This window comes from Brachypodium distachyon, chromosome 5, assembly GCF_000005505.3.
Source record: "Brachypodium distachyon strain Bd21 chromosome 5, Brachypodium_distachyon_v3.0, whole genome shotgun sequence".
NCBI lineage: Eukaryota > Viridiplantae > Streptophyta > Magnoliopsida > Poales > Poaceae > Brachypodium > Brachypodium distachyon.
Genome location: NC_016135.3, coordinates 21,328,451 through 21,349,389, shown reverse-complemented (window position 1 = coordinate 21,349,389; position 20,939 = coordinate 21,328,451). Strand labels below are relative to the sequence as shown.

Sequence of the window (20,939 nt, the reverse complement as noted above, 5' to 3'; positions counted from 1 at the left end):
AACCATTGGATTAGTATATAGATTTCATTTTGACCCTTCTTTTTCCATCGTCCGTTTCAAATCTTAAAGCACAAATCATATTCAATAGCTGGGGAATCAACTTATCTCTGGCTAAACATCAGGCAACTTAGATACTCCAATGGTCTTGGTCTCAATGATGAACGGAAAAAAAAAACTATGTATGTACCCTGGCACGTACTTCATCGCAATTATATTGTAAATACCAAGGGACAAGAAACCAATTTGCACGAAAGACATAAACATAGTTAAACCATGTCGATCTATGGACTGAAAGGAAACCTAGTATGTAATCACGCGAATGTGACAGAGATGGGGCTCCGCACGGTGTGCATCTCGGACACCCATCGTAGCGCACCCTGCACCACCTTGGAACCACTCTGCCCAGGCCACACGACCACCTCGAAATCGATTTCCTGGTTTGGCTTGGTGAACGTCAGCTTGCACGGGAACACATCGATGGACACTGCGTTGTCGGGCATGTCGACTGCTGAATAGTACACGGAAGGAACCTCCCCGACGTTCCTCACCTTGCGCTTCACGACCACCTCCGCCCCGCTTGAATTCCTCGACGACGGCGGGAACGCGACCGCAATCGATGGGTAATTTAGATGGTTACCGTCGATTGCCACGATAGCCGAGCAGTTGACCGGCTTTCGTGCGATCACCGAGACCTCTTGGCTCTTGTACATGCCACACAGGTGGCTGATGTAGTCCGCAGGGGTTATGTCATAGACTAGGCCAGGGTCAACGGCCTTCGTTGGGTTGACGTGTCCAGCGCCGGTGGCGAACAAGTTCGCCGGCGCGCGCTGCTCGTTGAGTATGGGGTTACCGGAGCGGTCGGTGATTTCAGCGGTTGTCATTATCGCTGACTTGATGGCCGCCGGCGACCAGTCCGAGTGCTTGCTCTTGATAACCGCCGCTATGCCGCTGAGGTGCGGCGTCGACATGGATGTGCCCGAGATGATGTTAAAGGTCGGACCAGGGAGAACCGGTGTCGATGGTGGGCCTACTTGGAACGGCCATGCAGCCAGCACGTTGACTCCGGGCCCTGCGATGTCGGGTTTCAAAATGCCGGTGTGTTGACGGCTAGGCCCACGAGACGAGAAGAAAACGATCGAAGGAGCAGGCGACGTGCCGAGTATGGTGCCCGGGAAGCTGATACGTGCCACCGGGTTCGCGGTGGAGTTGATGTAGGATTCGATGGCCGTGCTCGCGGTGTAGCCAACGTGTGAAGCTGGGAGGACGTGTGCATCGGCAAACGTGCTGTAGCCTTGGAGAAACTGGTTCTTTAGAATCATACCGGCACCGCCTGCGCTCTGCACCACTCTGCCTTTGAGGGTCGCCGAGATGTTCCCCCCGGACTCGCAGAGCACCATTTTTCCCTTCACGTCGAAGCCGTCCAGCGTGCCGTTCCCACAGAACTCGGCGAGCGGCTTCCCGCTCGCGGCCGCATGGACCAACGGGGAGAAGAGAGCGGGCGAGTCGTGTGGCTGGTAGAGAGACTCGCCGTGGAAAGACACGCCATTACCCAGTTGCACCGTCGAACGAATCGAGCGGTCCACGGTACTCGCGGCGACGGTGAGGATCCACGGAGCCTCATTCAACAGAGAGCTCTCGACCGGGCCGGAATTGCCGGCGGCCATGCTGACAAACACGCCCTTCTCCACGGCGCCGAACGTCGCTACAAGGACAGGGTCCTGGTGAAACGGAAGCGCCGGCCCGGCGAGAGATATGGAGATGACGTCGCAGCCGTCGGCCACGGCGGTGTCGACGCCGGCCAGCATGTCGGAATCGGAGCACCTGTTCGTGTAGCACACCTTGTACATGGCGAGGTGCGCACGCGTGGCCATCCCGGAGGCGGACCCCATCGCTTGGCCCAGCACGTTAGCGCCTGGCACGACCGCTCCGGCCGCGGTGCTGGACGTGTGAGTGCCGTGCCCGACCAAATCGACCGGCGGCACCGGAACGCCGGAGGTGCCGTTGTTGAGGGCCGCGACGAAATTGCGCGCGCCGATGAGCTTGTTGTTGCACGTGGTGCCGTTGAAGTCGCAGCGGCCCTTCCACTTGGCCGGGGGCGGCGGCATTCCGTGGTCGCTGAAGGATGGATGGTCCGGGAAGATGCCGGTGTCGATCACGCCGACGATGACGCCTGCGCCAAGTCCTGGCTGGTTCTGCTGCGCCTCCACGTTTAGCCCGAGGAACTCAGGGCTGTGCGTCGTCTGCACCGTGTACGTGCTGTCGGGGACTGCGCTGAGGAACCCGGGCATGGCTGAGATCGCGGCGAGCTCCTGCCGCGTCAGCCGGGCCGCGAAGCCGGTGACGACGTGGTGGTACGCGTGGAGGAGCCGGCCGTTGTCGGGGAGGAACGACTGGTACCACGCCGTCCTGTCGTCTGCCGTGCCGAACTCATGGTTCTCCTGGGGTTGCACGTGGACGATGAACGTGCTGAGGAGCTCACCGCCGGCGGACGGCTCTGTAGCGATCGCGACGAGGAGGAGGGACGGGAGAAGAGAGAGCAACACGAGACTCCTGCTGCTTTCCATCGCTTTCTTCTTTGCTTCGATCTTTAATTTGTTCGTGTGGGTGCATCGATCGGTCATGGCCTAATTTATATGCATGACGAGCTACGTGATGGCAGGCGCTCGTGCAGCCTCCTTTCACTGTCGAATTGCTCCAAATATTGGCTCTGACGCTCTGTCGCGGCGTGATTGACATCATGGTGGCGTTAAGATCTTTCGGAGCTTTGTGCCGGTGCTGGCCGATCGATACGCCTTCTACTTGCTCCAGCATTTGTTCTTGCTCTTCCTTCCTGTGGGTGCATATATAGCTTAATTAAACGGAGAGATATCAGATATGCAAACGGGGCTGGCCTGGGTATTGACTTGCGCATGGGGAAGAACAGAGAAAGCCATGGAGATAACTTCGGGCTATCGCTGTAGGAACCTTGTGGCAACCGCCCGTGATGTCTGTTTTCGATAAAAACATCCAAGGGAAATGCGTTCCTCTTCATTCCAAAAAGAAAAGGGTCGTCTATCGACAACTCAGTCAATTGAGGAAAGTTCGTAAGTTCGCACTCAATAATGGAGCGTATCTCACGTGGTTGGGTCCTTCTGGTGGAACCAGGCCACCTATGTTCAAGTCTTTGATTTGACATGGTCACATTTTCCTGAATTTATTCTAAGACCTAACCAGCGTTCTGTTTTCAGTGGGAGTGACGTACCCGTCAACTACGAAACGTCTGTGGTGACTTCGTCAATCTCAAAATGATGTGCCGGACCAGTCTCTCAGAGGTGCTCATAGAGATAGAGTGTGCGCGCATGCGTTCATTGGGGTGAGTGTGGGTACGTGCTTGTGACCATCTGCGTCCGTACTGTATTTCCTAAATAAATAAAAAGACATAGTCGTGTTGGGCATATCATTTGGCACTTCCTCGTGCCAGAATTTGATAGAACATAGTCTGTGGCCGGCGCTTTGTATTAAGATAATCATTTTCGGGATAAAATTATTTTTTATACATATCCTTTGGAAAAAAGTATTGTTTTTCATCCGTTTCAGGCTTTCAAGCTGGGCTTCGGGCAGGAAACTGAGTCCCGGGCCGTCCATGCCCAGGCCAATTATGTAGTCCAGGCCCCGGCCAATTACCGTAATCAGCTAAAACATGAGCAGGTTCTCAAAAAAAAAAAGCTAAAACATGAGCAACCCAATTATGTTCTAGTCCTCTCAATAAAACTAGTTCGTTTCCCTCAAAAAAATAAAATAAAAATAAAACTAGTCGTTCACTCCAGAGCTAGCTAAGGCATCGGCAAGCCTACAAGAGACCGGCACCAACTTCATCATAACAAACAATTCCAACTCCTTTCTAAAAAAAAAAAAACAATTCCAACTCCTGCTAAACCATTAACTTGCTTTGTAAGAACCATTATGACCGACTTCATCATGGATGCCTCATTCATAGTGAGGCAACAAATTATATTTTAAAAGCAACTTGCTAGCGGAAGAAAGTGCTATTCTGATGGTGCTCACCCTAGCTATATATAGCCTATAAGAGCTCATCTAGGAGATCTTGTTATAACATGGTGAATTGGAAAAACAACTAGCGGTTGTCTTCCTAAGCACTTTGTGTTGATCTCTTGCTGCCGCCGGTGGATTTGGTTCCTGACAATTGGTTTAAGGCAGGTGATGGAGAAGATGGTTGTCGTGTGGCCAGTCTAAAGAAGATGGCCTCCAAATTTTTTTATTGTTATTTTGTAAGCCAATGTGTTTGGCTTTGATGCATGTCTTTTTTTTAATAAAAATATGACTGTGTTGATCCGAGAATGTAGAGACCGAAAGGTTTTGACATTCTTTGTAAAAAAAATCTTATATAAAATATTTTTGTTGAACACCACAGTTTTAGAAAAAGAAAAAAATACAAACACCGCTCTTTACTGCAATAAAAGCATGAGAATTGCTTTTATGCTTTCCAAAGAAAAAAAATTGCACATCCTTCAAAAAACATCGCACCAATTTTAAAGCAAAATTAGTGGTTGTGATTAGCCCCTACAACGCAAGTGTTGATTAGGAAGTCTCGTTTTGTCCATCAACTCCAGACAAGGAAGTTGGCAGCGTGTTGTTTAAAAAAAAGGGAAGCTGCGTCTCGGGTGGTGATCGAGGCCATGGACTTTGGCTCGCCAAACGTCTCGTACACCCCCGTGATCTCCACCCCCGTCGTGGCCACATATTTTAGGGCCTGTTTGATTTAACCCCTAACCAGGCCTGCCAAAATTTTGGTATGACCAAAATCAGGACATGACCAAAATTTTGGTGAGACACACTTGTTTGGATTATGGCCATTGTGCTTGCCAATTTTTTTAGCAAAATGGTTAGGTCTTTGTTTGGTTTTCTTTACAAGGTAGGTTGGGCTTCTACTGGGCCGTGCTAAATGAGATTAGCATTTTATACCGGACTAAACAGGATTAGTTACACTCTCCTCTTTTTAACCCGTCTACCTAGATTGATCATTAATTGCGTGGCTCTCGTTGATGTCTGTTTAGATAGTTCACGTGCCTCCTTTATAGTGGGCCTATCGAGGGAAAGAGCTGCGCCAATTTTTTGGCGAAGCAATCGGCCGCCCTCAGCTCGCCCACGCGCCGGCGAGAATCACACGGACGAAGCAGGGCGGACGCGGACGAGCCAAATTCCCGGTATCGGACCAAACGACCGCCAAATCACGTTAGCAAGCCAACTTTTTGGTAAGGTTCGCTTTGTTATAAACCAAACGGACCCTAGTGTCCCCTCTCCCTCTCTCTCTTAATCCCTATGACCCAATTAATACCTCAAGCGATTAGTACATGTCCCAGCGTTCCTCTCTCCTCTGCTTCCTCCCATGCATGGCGTTCCTCTCTCATCTCATTCCTCCCATGCGAATCCACTTGTGGAGGGCTGCGGAGAGCTGCTCTCCCAGCAGAGTCCCAACTCCCTTCCCTTCCCGTGGGCAGGAGCCCTCTCGCGGCCGAGCTGCTCCCCTGATTGCGCTCCCCGGCCGCGCGGCGGACACGGCGCCGACGAACCCCTGCAGGGAAGAAGCAGAGCTGCCAACATGCCGCCGCCGCCGTCTCAGCCTCCGCCGGCCTCGTCCTGCCCGCGGTCTTGGGCTCCGTCGCCGCTGCCCCCGCGCTGCCATCTCGGCCGCTGCTATGAGTGTGTTGTGATTTTTGAATGTTTGTGATTTCTTCTTCGAACGTTTGTGCCCTGATTTTTTTTACCATCGTGTACCATGTGATTTTTAATGTTGTGGTTTCTTCTTTAAATGTTTGCGCGGTGATTTTCGAATACCGTCATGTACATGAATACATGACTTGGTACTAATTTTTTTATGAATGTGTGTGATGTGATTTGGTTGTAATTTGGTCCTGGTACGTACTGCTATGAATTGATGTGCACAATTTTGATATGACGAGGTACTTCAATTATTTCTTCTTTTTCTCTCTATCTCCATTGAGGATTGAGGATGTACTTATTATGTACTATCATGCAATTTATTGTTGATGAGATACTTGTTAATTGTGTGAGTTGAGGTACTATCATGTACCTTGATGTATCCATGATGCACATTCATGTATTCGTCGCATAATTTAATGTATCTGTCATGTACACGAGGTACTTAAGACCTGAGAAGGTACATGTCATATACCATAATATACTTAAAATCGAGTAAGGTACAATTAATATCCATAATGTATTAAATATGTACTTAAAAACAAGAGAGAGGAGAGCAAAACAGATAGTCACGGTCTTAATCCCCACATCTAATTTAATCCAGCCCATAGATTAAAAGAGAGAGAAGGAAAGGGGATAGCAAATATGTGGCTAGGACAGGGGATGTAAATCACGAGGGGTTGACAGCCACCGCGTTACTTTGGTTCCAGACCCTACGACATCGCCCATCAGCTTAATTTGAGACCCTGATGCTTGGACGGCAACATGTCAGATTCCGGGAATGCGGCCGAGGCGACGGCAGCTTGGATCCTGGGGACACGGCGACGGCGGCTTGGATCCTGGGGACCCAGCAATGGCTGGGATGAACCGACGATGCAACCAATCGTTGCCTCGTTGGTTCACCCCTATATGAACGCACACACGCACATTCTATCACACTCTATTCCTATAAGAACCGGAAAACTAAGCCGACAGATCTTAAAAAATTGACGAAGTCACGATAGATGCCTCGCTGTTGACAGGTACGTCACCTACCACTGAAAGAAAAAACACCGATTAAATCATGAAAAATGTGACGAACATGTCAAGTTTAGAATTTAAATCTGGATTGGCTGATTCCACGTGCTAGTAGCAGCAGGAGCAGTAATAGTAGTAGTAGTAGTAGTAGTAATAGAACTAGATGGACAAATCAACGTTTGCTAATAAAGTCTAACGTGCTTTTGGAGTTAATCACGGCCTAATCACAACCACATATTTAATTTTAAATTAGTGCAATTCTTTCTCTGAAGCACTTCCCTAAAATCATTTTTTATGGGATTAGTGCTCATAACGCCTTGACACGTCTTTTCTTTTTTTTTCTTTTTTTTCTAGAATACACCGAAGCGGGTGTATCATCCATTAAAGAAGAAGACTGCAAGTAGTTTAGTACGGTCCTAAACAGGCGAACAAACAAACAAAAAAACGGATTTGCCCACACCGTTCCACTCAACACCTACACTATCCGGGCCATGAAAGAAACTAAATCTATCCGTCAGTAGCCCCGCATTCTTCCAAGCAGCCCCTTCCACTTGAATCGCCCTCAAGATCTTGTCGATGCCCGGCGTCTCACCATCAAACACTATCGCGTTCCGGTGCTTCCAAATCATCCAAAAAACAAGAGTGGCTGCAGTGGCAAGATTCTTCCTTGAGCAGCCATGAAGATGAACATTGCCCCACCACTCCGCCAACGAATCGCTCCCCAAGCACAAAGGATCTTCCACCAGATTTGTCTCGTGATGACGCATCCAATGAGCAAATGATCAATCGTTTCCGGCTCTTACTCACATAGAGGACAATGGTCCAGGTGATCCAGGCCCCGCCTTTCGAGACGGTCAGCCGTCCAACATCTTCCCTGGCAAGCTAGCCAGACGAAGAACTGGCAACAAGTAGGTGCGTTTGAGTCCTAGATCAAGTCCGAGCTTGCCATTTCCACTCTTCCCTCGAACAGTGCCTTATACGTCGAACGTATAGTGTACTCGTCGGTCCCCGACCACGACCAACGGAGGCAATCACATAGAGGACAATACTCCGGATGATCCAGGCCCCACCTTTCGAGACGGTCAGCCATCCAACATCTTCCCCGGCAAGCTAGCCAGACGAAGAATTGGCAACGAGTCGGTGCGTTTGAGTCCCAGATCAAGTCCAAGATTGCCATTTCTACTCTTCCCTCGAACAATGTTTTACGACCGACGTACAGTGTACGCCCCGCCTTTTTTTGGAAGAACACATTTCTCTTCTTCTTCTTCTGCGGCTAGAACACTTCTTTTTTGAAGAAAAACTTCCATTACTCAAACTGCCGTGCGGGTACAATGCTGGCATCCGTGGCTTGGATAGGCCACGGTACAGAAAGACTTGTTGTTCCGAGCATACTGTTCAGTGTACTACTGAGTTTCATTCCTGCATCTAAAATCTCGTCTCCTCCTGCCCTTAATGCAAGAGCAGCAGACAAAGAAATACGAACATACCGCATAGCAACTCAAATAGAAGGGGCGAGATGTTGCGCACAAGTTTCCAGGAGCAGCGTGATGCGTGTGCTTTCCAGTTTCCACAGTAATTAATCTCCAGAAAAAATAAATTAAAGTACCTGTAGAAGTTGGTTTCCTCTGGAGCTTCCTCGACTTGAAGCGTCAAGTATACAGTCAATACAAATTGTAGAACAAGACTTGGAGTTGGCTTCGCATGCAGCAGCAGCAAGCAACGATTCCGTGACGAGGTCACGTGGAGGCCGGTGGGAACTGGGAAGCGGCAGCGTTCTGGCGAGCATCCAAGAGATCAGGGCAGAACGTCATGTTCTGCGGCAAATCAGGCTGTCATGGTGTCGGCGTCGGGTGCCGCGTCAATGATTCCCGGAGGTGGAGGCGGTGATTCCCGGCTGCGGAGCAGGCCGGCGTCGGCGATTCCGGGCCGAAGGAGGCCGGCGCGTCGGGTCCAGGAAGCAGCGTATTGATTCCTGGAGACCGGTTCAGACGGGACGGATCGATTTTGTTTTATCCAGTAATTAACGGCCGCCTGATGGCGTGAGTTCCCGAATCAACTCCAGTACGCAGCGGCCAGCGGCAGCATGCGATTCAGCAGCACAACAATCCCAAGGATTTGAGCAGCGAGTTGTGTTTTTACTCGACGAGAGTTCCGCGCGAGCGCGTGTTAGATCCATCTGCCCCGTTCATGTATACGGCGATTCCGGGAGACAGATCGATTAAAGCTAGGAGCTGATCAATTCTTGAGGAGTTAATGGATTTGGATAATAGTACTTCCGTGATTGATATCACGTGGTGATCCTGGCTTCACTGCTACCTGCTAGGATCGGAGATTCCTCCGGTACTTCCGGCAGCAAGCACGCGGAGTTGATTCGAGGGAGCAGCCACAGATCGATTCCTTTGTTCCTCTGTTTCATCGTGAGTCCTCATGAGAATTAGGTGAAGCAGAGTACAGCTACGAGGATTACGGGATCGCGCGACGGCGAGGACGGCAGCGGATTAGGATTTTTTGGCCGCCATGAACGAAACGTGTGCTTATACCAATGTTGGAAATTTTTAGTGGTCTACCCCTAGTTTCTGCGCTTTTTCGCAGTGCTGCTCACAATTCCGCAATCTGAGGCTAGGGGGTAAGAACCTTTTTATACTGCTTTTACAGATAAGAGTACTAATTTTAAATCCTCAGATTTAAACTAGTTTTCAGATAGAGTCCAGATTAAACTACCAACCACGATATAGTCCATCCGTTAGGGACTCTAACTGTGGGTCCTTGAAACACGCACCTGTGAGCAATGCGCCATGATCATGTTTGAATTTCACTAATCATATAGGTCGACGTTAGGACTGTAATCTAATCAATGACCTAGCTTCTTCCGATTATCAACGTGCCCGGACAACCTTTCTAATATTTATATAAGATATATTGTATTTCATTGATAATCGCCAGCTTTCTTAAGACACATAAGTGTATTAAAGTACCTTTCAACAAGCATACATTATATGCATCATATAACCATGAGCACGTGATTCCATAACGAGATAACCGATTATTAGAATTTCAATAAATAATAAAGTTGTAGGACACAGAAATCCTACACAGATGGCCGAACGGTCTTCAGTCACATCTGTAGTTCCCGCGATCAAATTGAAGCAGTCCGATTCCAGGTGAAGCTTGATGTCAGAATCGTCACAAAGGGCAGTGATACCATTCCTCACCGTGATGGCTTCAGCTTCAATGACAGAGTCACACAGACCAATCCTGCCCCAGGCAGAGGCCATGATCGAACCTGAGCAAGATCGGAGAGAGGGGCACCCCACCAAGCATCGCCAGAATGCGGAATGACGCAGGCATCACAGTTCAGTTTCAGCCACCCAGGAGGAGGCGGCGACCAGGCAGCGGGGTGTGCTACCGTCATTGATTGACCGACTTGCCGGTAGTCGGTAGGATGGACTGACGGGCAGCCCGGAAGACGGAGGTAAGGGATCATCAAAGCAGCTCGCGATGACAGGTCGGGACTTTTGAAATTTTCCATCGCTGATCAGTACTTCCTCCGTTTCTAAATACTCGTCGTGATTTTAGAGTAAATTTTTAGAGGCAGACACTTCAATCGTAAGCTTTCCCGTTTCCAAAAATGGCGTCGTTTCCGTAGGTGCAAAGCTCTCCACCACAGAAACAGCAGGAGTTGAGTAGTTGACGCGTCAGAACATCCACAGAATCGAGAATAATAAGAGCCCAATCATCACCTCCACGGACCACGGCTAGAACACATTTCGCTTGGATGCTTAGTTAAAACCGCACGGCCTCACGGGCGGCTGCCACAAGGTTCCTGCGGGCGATAGCCACCAAATTCCCCGTATATGTCCATCGCCTTCTCCATTTGTTCGATCGATCGGTTCTTCCTCATGCCGGCCGTGCGCACGGCAATACCCAGGTAGCCCCGATTCCACACCTCCCCGCTTCATCAATAAACCGGTGATCACAGCATCGGCCAGCATCAGCAAACGTACAGCTCCACAGGCTGTAACGCCCCCATGTCAAGGACACGTTCCTGAACGCGACAAGGCAGGTATTTGGAGCCTGCTAGCAGGCATGCACACGTAGCAAGAACAAATGCTCAAGCAAATTTACAAGGGAAAAACATGGAAAGTAGACGGTGGCCACAGCATCAGCCAGCAACGGCACGGCACACAGCTCCACAGGATGTAACGCCGCCCCCGATGTTAATCACGATGCCACAGCTAGAGCATCAGGGCCAAATATTTGGAGCGATCTGACAGTGACAGGAGGCAGGAGCGCCTACGAGTAGTACGTAGCTCGTCATGCATATAAATTAGGCTATGATGATCGATGAACCCACACTCACAAGACAGGCCAACAAAGATCGAAGCAAAGAAAGCCATGGAAAGCAGCAGGAGTCTCTTGTTGCTGTCTCTTCTCCCGTCCCTGCTCCTGATCCTCGCGGTCCCTGCAGAGGCGGCCGGCGCCGATGAGCTCCTCAGCTCGTTCATCGTCCACGTGCAACCCCAGGAGAACCATGAGTTCGGCACGGCAGACGACCGTACGTCGTGGTACCAGTCGTTCCTCCCCGACAACGGCCGGCTCCTCCACGCGTACCACCACGTCGCCACCGGCTTCGCGGCGCGGCTGACTCGGCAGGAGCTCGACGCGATCTCCGCCATGCCCGGGTTCCTCAGCGCAGTGCCCGACAGAACGTACACGGTGCAGACGACGCACACCCCGGAGTTCCTCGGGCTAAACGTGGGGACGCAGCGGAACCAGTCAGGGCTTGGCGCGGGCGTCATCATCGGCGTGATCGACACCGGCATCTTCCCGGACCATCCCTCGTTCAGCGACTACGGCATGCCGCCGCCGCCCGCCAAGTGGAAGGGCCGCTGCGACTTCAACGGCACCGCGTGCAACAACAAGCTCATCGGCGCGCGCAATTTCGTCGCGGCCCTCAACAACGGCACCTCCGGCGCTCCGGTGCCACCGGTTGATGAGGCTGGGCACGGCACCCACACGGCGAGCACCGCGGCCGGAGCGGTCGTGCCGGACGCTAACGTGTTGGGTCAAGCAATGGGCATCGCCGCCGGGATGGCCACACGCGCGCACATCGCCATGTACAAGGTGTGCACTAGAGGGTGCTCCGTGTCCGACATACTGGCCGGCATCGACGCCGCTGTGGCCGACGGCTGCGACGTCATCTCCATATCTCTAGGCGGGCCGGCGCTGCCGTTTCACCAGGACCCTGTCGCTGTAGCGACGTTCGGCGCCATGGAGAAGGGCGTGTTTGTCAGCATGGCCGCTGGCAATTCCGGCCCGGTCGAGAGTTCTTTATTGAACGAGGCTCCGTGGATCCTCACTGTCGCCGCGAGCACAATGGACCGCTCGATTCGCTCCACGGTGCAGCTAGGGAACGGCATGTCTTTCCACGGCGAGTCACTCTACCAGCCACACGACTCGCCAGCTCTCTTCTCCCCGTTGGTCCAAGCGGACGCAAGTGGGAAGCCGCTCGCCGAGTTCTGTGGGAACGGCTCGCTGGATGGCTTTGACGTCAAGGGGAAAATGGTACTCTGTGAGTTCGGGGGAAACATCTCGGCGACCATCAAAGGTGCGGTGGTGCAGAGCGCCGGCGGTTCTGGTATGATCCTGACGAACCAATTTCTCCAAGGCTACGACACGCTTGCCAATGCACATGTCCTCCCAGCGTCACACGTTGGCTACGCCGCGAGCACGGCCATCAAATCCTACATCAACTCTACAACAATCCCCGTGGCGCGTATCAGCTTCCAGGGAACAGTACTTGGCACGTCGCCTGCTCCTTCGATCGTTTTCTTCTCGTCTCGTGGGCCTAGCCTTCAACACACGGGCATTCTGAAGCCCGACATCACAGGGCCCGGAGTAAACGTGCTAGCCGCATGGCCGTTCCAAGTGGCCCCTCCATCGACACCGGTTCTTCCTGGTCCGACTTTCAACATCATCTCCGGCACATCCATGTCGACGCCTCACCTCAGTGGCATTGCTGCGGCGATCAAGAGCAAGCACCCGGACTGGTCGCCGGCGGCGATCAAGTCGGCGATAATGACAACAGCTGAAATAACCGACCGCTCCGGTAATCCCATACTCAACGAGCAGCACGTGGCTGCGAACTTGTTCGCCACCGGCGCCGGACACGTCAACCCGACGAAGGCCGCTGACCCTGGCCTAGTCTACGACATAACCCCTGCAGACTACATTAGCCACCTCTGCAGCATGTACACGAGCCAAGAGGTCTCGGTGATAGCGCGGAAGCTGGTCAACTGCTCGGCTATCGTGGCGATCGATGGCAACCATCTAAATTACCCATCAATAGCAGTCACATTCCCACCGTCGTCGCGGAATTCGAACGCGCCGGTGGTGGTGAAGCGCACGGTGAGGAACGTCGGGGAGGTGCCTTCCGTGTACTACCCGGCGGTCGACATGCCAGACAACGGCATGTACATTGAGGTTTTCCCGCACAAGCTGGTGTTCACCGAGGCCAACCAGGAAATGGATTTTGAGGTTGTCATGTGGCCAGGGCAGAGTGGTGCCCGGTTGGTGCAGGGTGCACTACGATGGGTGTCAGAGATGCACACCGTGCGGAGCCCCATCTCCGTCACATTCGCCTGATTACATGCTAGATTCCGTTTCAGTTCATAGATCGTCATGGTTAAACAATCTTTATGTCTTTCGGCATTTTGGTCTCTTGTTCCTTCGTCTCGAATTGATTTCAAATAAATTGCCACGAAGAACGTGCCGTGATACAAAGTTCTTTTTTTCCTTTTCAAACCAAGGACATATTTCGTTTCTTGAAAATGAGGGATCAACCCCGGTCTCTGCGCATATAAAGATTTTTGCACATAGCCATGAATTACACTTCACTAATGTGCGTGGCAAGATTTTGTGCCTAACTTCTCTCAAAAAAAAATTGTCGTCGTTGTCGAACAATGCTCGGTACACGGGGTAGCTAAAGCAAGAGGGTTAGTAAGTAAAAGTTTGTGTGTACACCGGCCTTATGACGAAAGTCGTTGTATACTTGCGCAAAGTTGACACACGGTATTTTTTTTAATAGGTTCGTTCTACCCGCGAGGGGTGTCACCTAGTCCTACATTTCCGTTTTAGATCTTTTTCTATTAAGGACGGATCCCAAGTGAGATTCTGGGAGGATTCTTGGCATTGGGGGATAGCCCCTCCGTGACCAATATCCCTCCTTATTTCTTATTGTTCGGAATAAGCATGATACTTTGACACAAGTTCTCGCTTCCTTCCCACCGAATGTGTCCTTCAGACGTAACCTTGTTGGACCTAAACTGGTGGCCTCGACGGAGCTCCTGAATCGCCTTGTCAATGTTAATTTGTCCCCAGGACGGGAGGAGTTTCGTTGGAACCTTCACCCTAGTGGTTTGTTTTCAGTCAAGTCAATGTATCAGCCTTTGGTTAACTCTGTTATATCAAATTCTAACGCTGAGATTTGGAAGTTAAAGGTTCCTCTCAAAATAAAAATATTCCTTTGGTTCTTGCGGCGCAGGGTCACTCTAACAAAAGGCAACCTGCTAAAGCGGAATTGGAAGGGTAGCTCAAAATGCAGTTTCTGTCATGAGGATGAGACTATTGTACACCTCTTTTTTCGGTGTCATGTCTCTCGATCTGCATGGTCAATAGTCCAAATAGTTTCTAATCTTTATCCCCCTCGTGATGTTCCTCATATGTTTGGGTCTTGTTTACGTGGGGTTAGTTATAGATTGAGAGCACTTATTTTGGTTGGGGCTGCAGCTTTATGTTAGGCAATTTGCCTACGCAGAAATGATCATGTTTTTAATTGCAAGAAATTAACTTCTCCTATGCAGGTGTTATATTCATGCTCACTTTGGCTCCGTACTTGGTCTACGCTACTCAAACCAGCGGATCACCAACTGTCTTTGATGGTGTGCAGCAAGTTAGAGCAAGTGGTCAGGGACATTTTCAGCCATCATGGGTGGCGGTCTAGTCGCCGGATTGAGTCTACTTAGAGTTGTTATATTTCTTTTGATGTATTAAGTTCGTGGTGTGGTACTTTGGCTGTGTGCGTCTCGACGCAGAGGCCGGATGTGTGATACTCTTTGGGTGTATTGCTCGATATAACGTTGAGATCAATATAAGCTTCCATTTTCGAAAAGGAGAGACGCGAGAGAATTGTTAGCCGATTCTTTTGGGCCAAACGCGTCTTCCCAAATACACGCGAGAGACCCTTTGGGGCCTTCCCGTGCTCAGACCGAATGGGTCTTTCCGAGCATCGAGGTAAGGGTGCCTTCAGGATTCTAACCCAATTCCTTTGCTCATAGGCCCAAGCATCGCTCGGTCCCTTAGAACTAGAGTTCCCTCTGAAGCCTCTAAGCCTAAACCCTTGAGTTTATTCAAATTGAGAGTGAAGGATACAAGAGTACAAGACCACTTGGGGGTGCATTTATAGGCTAGAGAGCTTATCCATCCCAACATTTCACTTCATAGCTTTACGGTTTGCCAAGTGAGAGAGGGGATTGACCATGTGCTTTGGCATTCTTGCTTTTGGCCCTCTCCTCTCCATTTCCTTCGTCCTTCCACCATGTTGACCATGGCATGAGAGATTGACTTGTTGACATGGTTTAACTTGGTTTAACGTTTGTTGACTCCTCGGATATATGGGATTTATTTTACTACAACATATATGACATTGTATTTGGACTCAATGTGTTATTACTACAAAGTGATGCGAGTTAGTTTCACTTCTTACCCACTACTTTTTACCCATTAAATTTTTAACATTTAATTGTCATTTGTACGGATTTTACTATATTTTATTATTATTTTCTAAATGTGTAGTTGGACCCATATGTCAGTTACTCAGGATGACGTGACGCTAACTAGGCAGATAACTTGAAGAAATAATCATCTAGGACGTATACATGCCACTTTCTTGTCAGAATTCGACAGAATGTAACGGAATTTAGCCAAACTTCATAGAATTGTATATGTTGTTCCAACTTGTCAGTTCAGAGAAATATTACAAGGTCACAAAATAGAAGAGGTAAAATTAAAGTTTCTTTCACCTCCATATGATTGTCTTGGGCTTCCTTCGTGCCCCCAAGCCTCCTTGTCGTCGTTATGCCGAAACGGTGGCCCTAACTTGCTGAGATGGATCAGGCTGGGTCCCTAATTTTGGAAAGGGGGGTTTAGAGTTTGCAGTTGAAATTGTGACTTCACAAGTTGAAAGGTATGAATTGGGCCTTCTTGGTGTCAAATTTTGTAGCTTCAGAGCTGCAAATTTATTACTTACTGATGTTCACGTTTTTTTCTTTTTCGGTTAGAAGCTCTGATGTAGATTGGTTGAAAGCTCGGTTGAAGTTGTTGTGGATTCACAATGGAAGTTTGAAACACCATCAACCGTTTTTCAAAAGTTCAGGAGGTTTAAAGTTGGTTAAAGTTGATGCTCACTTTAATGGGCCTACGGCAACGCCTCATAGTCATCTCCAATACAAGAACAGTTATGTATATGCTTATAAAAAAGAATGATACAAATCGCCGTATAAGCATCTCAATCTCAAACGCAAACTACTCTCTCCGTTTCTAATTAGTCCTAACTTTGTTCTAAGTCAAATCTTTTAAACTTCGACAAAGTTTATAAAAAAAATCTGCAAATGCCGACGACTCTAAATTAGTTTTATTAAATCCATTATAGTATATATTTTCATAATATACTTATTTGCTCGATATTCTAATGTTGATGTTTTTTATATAAACTTGGTCAAACCCTAAGAAGTTGAGTTCGGATAAATGTAGTACTTCTTATATTTAGGAACGGAGGAAGTATTACTTTAGAGACACTTAGACAACTGAAATGTACTACCGTTTCATAATTCTTGTCTCAAATTTGCCAAAAAAAATGAATGTATCTATTCCTAAAAAGTGTCTAGATACATGTAATAATTCGACAAGAATTATGAAACGGAGAGAGTACTAAATATTCACATAAACACTAGACTCCAAATTAAACGTCGTTGCCAATTCTTTGAGTTGGGAATAAATTGCAAACAAGCTAAATGGCTGAGGGATGTTGATCCTGGCGTCCATTTTTAAGCAACCGTTGAAGATGAACTGCATGTGCAGTACGTACTCACGACCCACAAGAGAACACATAGTTGTTGATAATCTTAGAACAAGCAGTGTGCATACTTGTGTCATGAGAATTGAGAACCACGAAACGAGAGCTGCTCTCCGCAATTCACAAAACCACGAGCACACACAGACACCTTTTCAGTGTTTTCTGTGTACTCTTGAGTCGATTCTCTCGACTCTCTATTGACGATAAATGGCTTGTTGTGGCTGTTTCGTCATTTTTTTTTCACAAGCACACATACACATTTTTTTCCGAGGAAGACGTGGGGGGATCCCCACCAGTAAGGATTAGCAAAAGCGGAGAGCTAAACATTAGCCGAAGAAGAACTGGGAGTATTTCTTCTTCTTCTTTTGAGAAACGCAGACGCTCACACACGCGCATACACTCACCCCTATGAGCACCTTCGATTGAGAGATTGACGAAGTCATCGCAAACCCCTCACTGTTGACGGATACGTCACCTACCACTGAATAGGGCCGGTTAAATTCTAAAATAAATTCAGGTAAATGTGAGCACACACGTCAAGTTTAGAACTTGAACCTGAGTGGGCTGGTTCCACCGTAAGGAACCACACCACCTTCGCAAGAAGAACTGGTATTTCTCTTGAACTCCGAATGCGACGAGCTGAAAAAAACTTTCCTCAACATTTTTTTTTGGATTGAGGAGCACAGGCCTTCGATTTCATTGATGAACCTAAAACTGCACTTTAAGAATTCTATGAGGTGTTTGATGTGATCCAAAAACATTCTAATGCAACTGAAGACTTGCTATTGCAGCTTATAGATACGAAGGATCTCGTACAATATTATCCGGAGTACTACATCAGTTGAAGAGGTCAGCATGTGCAAGATAATTTTGACAGCTAGCTAGCTAGTGGAGGAGTTTATGCGAATTAAGTCGGCCAAACGGTGTCGCGTTGCTTGGGCGCAGATATGTCACCTGTCAGTGCTCGTTTTAGCATTCAGAGGTTCAGATGAGGCCAGGGGTATTCGTCACAAAGAAGAAGCAATCAACCAAGCGCCCCGTTGATTGTTTCCTGTTGCCGTCTAGCTATATACTGCTGGAACGAAACAGGCCGCTGCCGCTACAGCTAAATCCCACCAGTTTGGCCTGTGCCGCCGGCCGTGCGTACGGAGATTCCCAAGCGGCCAATCCATGTCAATAACCCGGTCTTCTCGTCCGCGCGCGTGCAACCATCTCCCGACATTTGCACGGCTCCAAAGCTCCAATTGCATCGGAAAAACACAAAGCCGGCCTTTTGCCTGCAGCAACGACAAGAATAATCTAATCGCAGGCAGCATGTATAAAAGGCCATGCACCGGCACACACCAGATCAGATCATCAGAGCAAGTAATCAGCCATGGGAAGCTTCAAGGTCTCCTTGCTCTCCCTTGTCCCCTTCCTCCTCCTGGCCCTTGTCGCGGCGCAGAACAACGGCGAAGATGACCGGATCACGTTCATCGTATACGTGCAACCCCAGGCGAACAACGCCTTCGGCACGGCCGACGACCTCCGGAAGGCGTGGTACCAGTCGTTCGTCCCCAAGGACGGCCGGCTCCTCCACGCGTACCACCACGTCGCCAGCGGCTTCGCGGCCCGGCTGACGCCGCGGGAGCTCGAAGCCATGTCCGCCATGCCAGGGTTCGTCGCCGCGGTGCCGAACCGGGTTTACAAGCTGCTGACCACGCACACGCCGCGGTTCCTGGGGCTGGACACGCCGGTCGGGGGCATGAAGAACTATTCGGGCGGGTCTGGCACCGGCGTCATCATCGGCGTGCTCGACAGCGGCGTCACTCCGGACCACCCTTCCTTCAGCGGCGACGGCATGCCGCCACCGCCTGCCAAGTGGAAGGGCAGGTGCGACTTCAACGGCCGTTCCACGTGCAACAACAAGCTCATCGGTGCTCGGGCTTTCGACACGGTGCCCAATGCTACCGAAGGGTCGCTGTCACCGATCGACGAGGACGGGCACGGCACGCACACGTCAAGCACGGCGGCTGGAGCAGTCGTGCCGGGTGCTCAGGTGCTTGGCCAGGGCAAGGGGACCGCGTCCGGGATAGCGCCCCGTGCACACGTCGCCATGTACAAGGTGTGCGGCCTGGAGGACTGCACCAGCGCCGACATACTCGCCGGCATCGACGCTGCCGTGGCTGATGGCGTTGACATCATCTCCATGTCACTTGGTGGGCCGTCATTGCCGTTCCACGAGGACAGTCTCGCCGTCGGCACATTTGCCGCCGCAGAGAAGGGGATCTTTGTTAGCATGTCGGCCGGCAACTCCGGTCCGAACCACACTACGTTGTCGAACGACGCGCCCTGGATGCTCACCGTTGCCGCGAGCACCATGGACCGTTTAATCAGTGCTGTGGTGCACCTTGGCAACGGCCTCTCTTTCGAGGGCGAGTCAGTCTACCAGCCAGAAGTGTCGGCGTCCGTCTTGTACCCGCTTGTCTACGCGGGCGCGAGCTCGGTGGAGGACGCGCAGTTTTGCGGTAACGGGTCGCTTGATGGCTTGGACGTCAAGGGCAAGATAGTGCTTTGTGAGCGTGGCAATGACGTCGGGAGGATCGACAAAGGTTCCGAAGTGCTAAGGGCAGGAGGTGTCGGCATGATTCTGGCAAACCAGCTCATTGACGGCTTCAGCACCATCGCCGACGTGCATGTCCTCCCAGCCTCGCATGTCAGCCACGCTGCTGGAGATGCGATCAAGAACTACATCAAGTCAACGGCGAGGCCGATGGCGCAGTTCTCATTCAAAGGCACTGTCCTCGGCACATCACCAGCCCCGGCTATCACATCGTTCTCCTCTCGTGGGCCCAGCATGCAGAACCCCGGCATTCTGAAGCCAGACATCACGGGCCCCGGTGTAAGCGTCCTCGCAGCGTGGCCATTCCAGGTAGGCCCACCGTCAGCGCAGAAATCATCCGGAGCTCCCACTTTCAACTTCGAGTCCGGGACGTCCATGTCGGCTCCGCACCTCAGCGGCATCGCAGCGTTGATCAAGAGCAAGAACCCAGACTGGTCGCCAGCGGCGATCAAGTCTGCCATCATGACAACCGCCGACGTCACTGACCGCTACGGCAAGGCAATACTCGACGAGCAGCACGGGGCAGCCGACTTCTTCGCCTTCGGAGCCGGCCATGTCAACCCAGACAAGGCCATGGACCCCGGCCTAGTGTACGACATCGCTCCTGCGGACTACATCGGCTTCCTCTGCGGCATGTACACGAACAAGGAGGTCTCCCTGATCGCGCGCCGCGCCGTGGACTGCAAGGCCATCAAGGTGATCCCAGATCGCCTGCTGAACTACCCGTCGATCTCCGTCACGTTTACGAAGTCGTGGAGCTCGAGTACTCCAATTTTTGTGGAACGCACGGTGACCAACGTCGGAGAGGTGCCGGCGATGTACTACGCCAAGTTAGACTTGCCGGACGACGCTATAAAAGTCAGCGTCGTGCCGAGCTCACTGCGGTTCACCGAGGCGAACCAGGTGAAGACTTTCACGGTTGCCGTGTGGGCTAGGAAGAGCAGCGCTACGGCGGTGCAGGGCGCGCTCCGGTGGGTTTCGGACAAGCACACTGTGAGGAGTCCCATCACGGCCACCTTCGTGTAACACTACTAGTGCTCGATCTGCTTCACAACTTATTAACTACGTCAATTTAATTTGCTTGCTGCCTTTGTTCGACAAGATTTCATCTTTTGTAATGTAAGTTTATGGAATAAAAATGGCTGTTATCGTGTATTCTAGTCTAAAAAGAAATGGTTGTTGCTGCAAAAGAGAAAATTGGGCTCCTTCTCACGGGATACATAATCCAAGAAGAAGAAAAGAAACACAAACTACAAAAAGAGAGTCAAAAGTCAACAAGATCGAAGCCAAGAAAAACAATGAAGCTCAATATTGCAACTTGCAAGAGACCAAAAGAGGCATACACATGTTTTACCGTGGACCAAGACCTCTCCATGTGGTGGATCAAGTTCATAGACTAAAATACCAACTACTCCCTTTCTTTAAATCGCGACTTAGTGGTACTAGCTGTTGTTCTGCTATTAATTAATG

General features: G+C 50.3%; 3 protein-coding genes across 3 annotated transcripts; 2 read left to right on the top strand and 1 right to left on the bottom strand.

Moving 5' to 3' along the window:
* Window positions 1–237: 237 nt before the first annotated feature.
* Window positions 238–2,579, bottom strand: LOC100843525 (subtilisin-like protease SBT1.2). The gene has a single exon (XM_003580261.2). It carries the CDS (start codon window positions 2,562–2,564, stop codon window positions 312–314), a length of 2,253 nt encoding a protein of 750 aa, XP_003580309.1. The 5' UTR covers window positions 2,565–2,579; the 3' UTR covers window positions 238–311.
* An 8,528-nt stretch (window positions 2,580–11,107) lies between these two features.
* On the top strand, window positions 11,108–13,487 carry LOC104585400 (subtilisin-like protease SBT1.2). Its single transcript, XM_010241931.2, has one exon. It carries the CDS (start codon window positions 11,131–11,133, stop codon window positions 13,378–13,380), a length of 2,250 nt encoding a protein of 749 aa, XP_010240233.1. The 5' UTR covers window positions 11,108–11,130; the 3' UTR covers window positions 13,381–13,487.
* Window positions 13,488–18,002: 4,515 nt separating this feature from the next.
* Window positions 18,003–20,624, top strand: LOC100828965 (subtilisin-like protease SBT1.7). Its single transcript, XM_010228922.3, has one exon. It carries the CDS (start codon window positions 18,243–18,245, stop codon window positions 20,493–20,495), a length of 2,253 nt encoding a protein of 750 aa, XP_010227224.1. The 5' UTR covers window positions 18,003–18,242; the 3' UTR covers window positions 20,496–20,624.
* Window positions 20,625–20,939: the final 315 nt, after the last annotated feature.

What these genes read in the sequence shown, in the direction of transcription:
- LOC100828965 (XM_010228922.3), top strand. Translation starts at nt 18,243, where the DNA reads ATGGGAAGCTTCAAGGTCTCCTTGCTCTCCCTTGTCCCCTTCCTCCTC.
- LOC100843525 (XM_003580261.2), bottom strand. Translation starts at nt 2,564, where the DNA reads ATGGAAAGCAGCAGGAGTCTCGTGTTGCTCTCTCTTCTCCCGTCCCTC.
- LOC104585400 (XM_010241931.2), top strand. Translation starts at nt 11,131, where the DNA reads ATGGAAAGCAGCAGGAGTCTCTTGTTGCTGTCTCTTCTCCCGTCCCTG.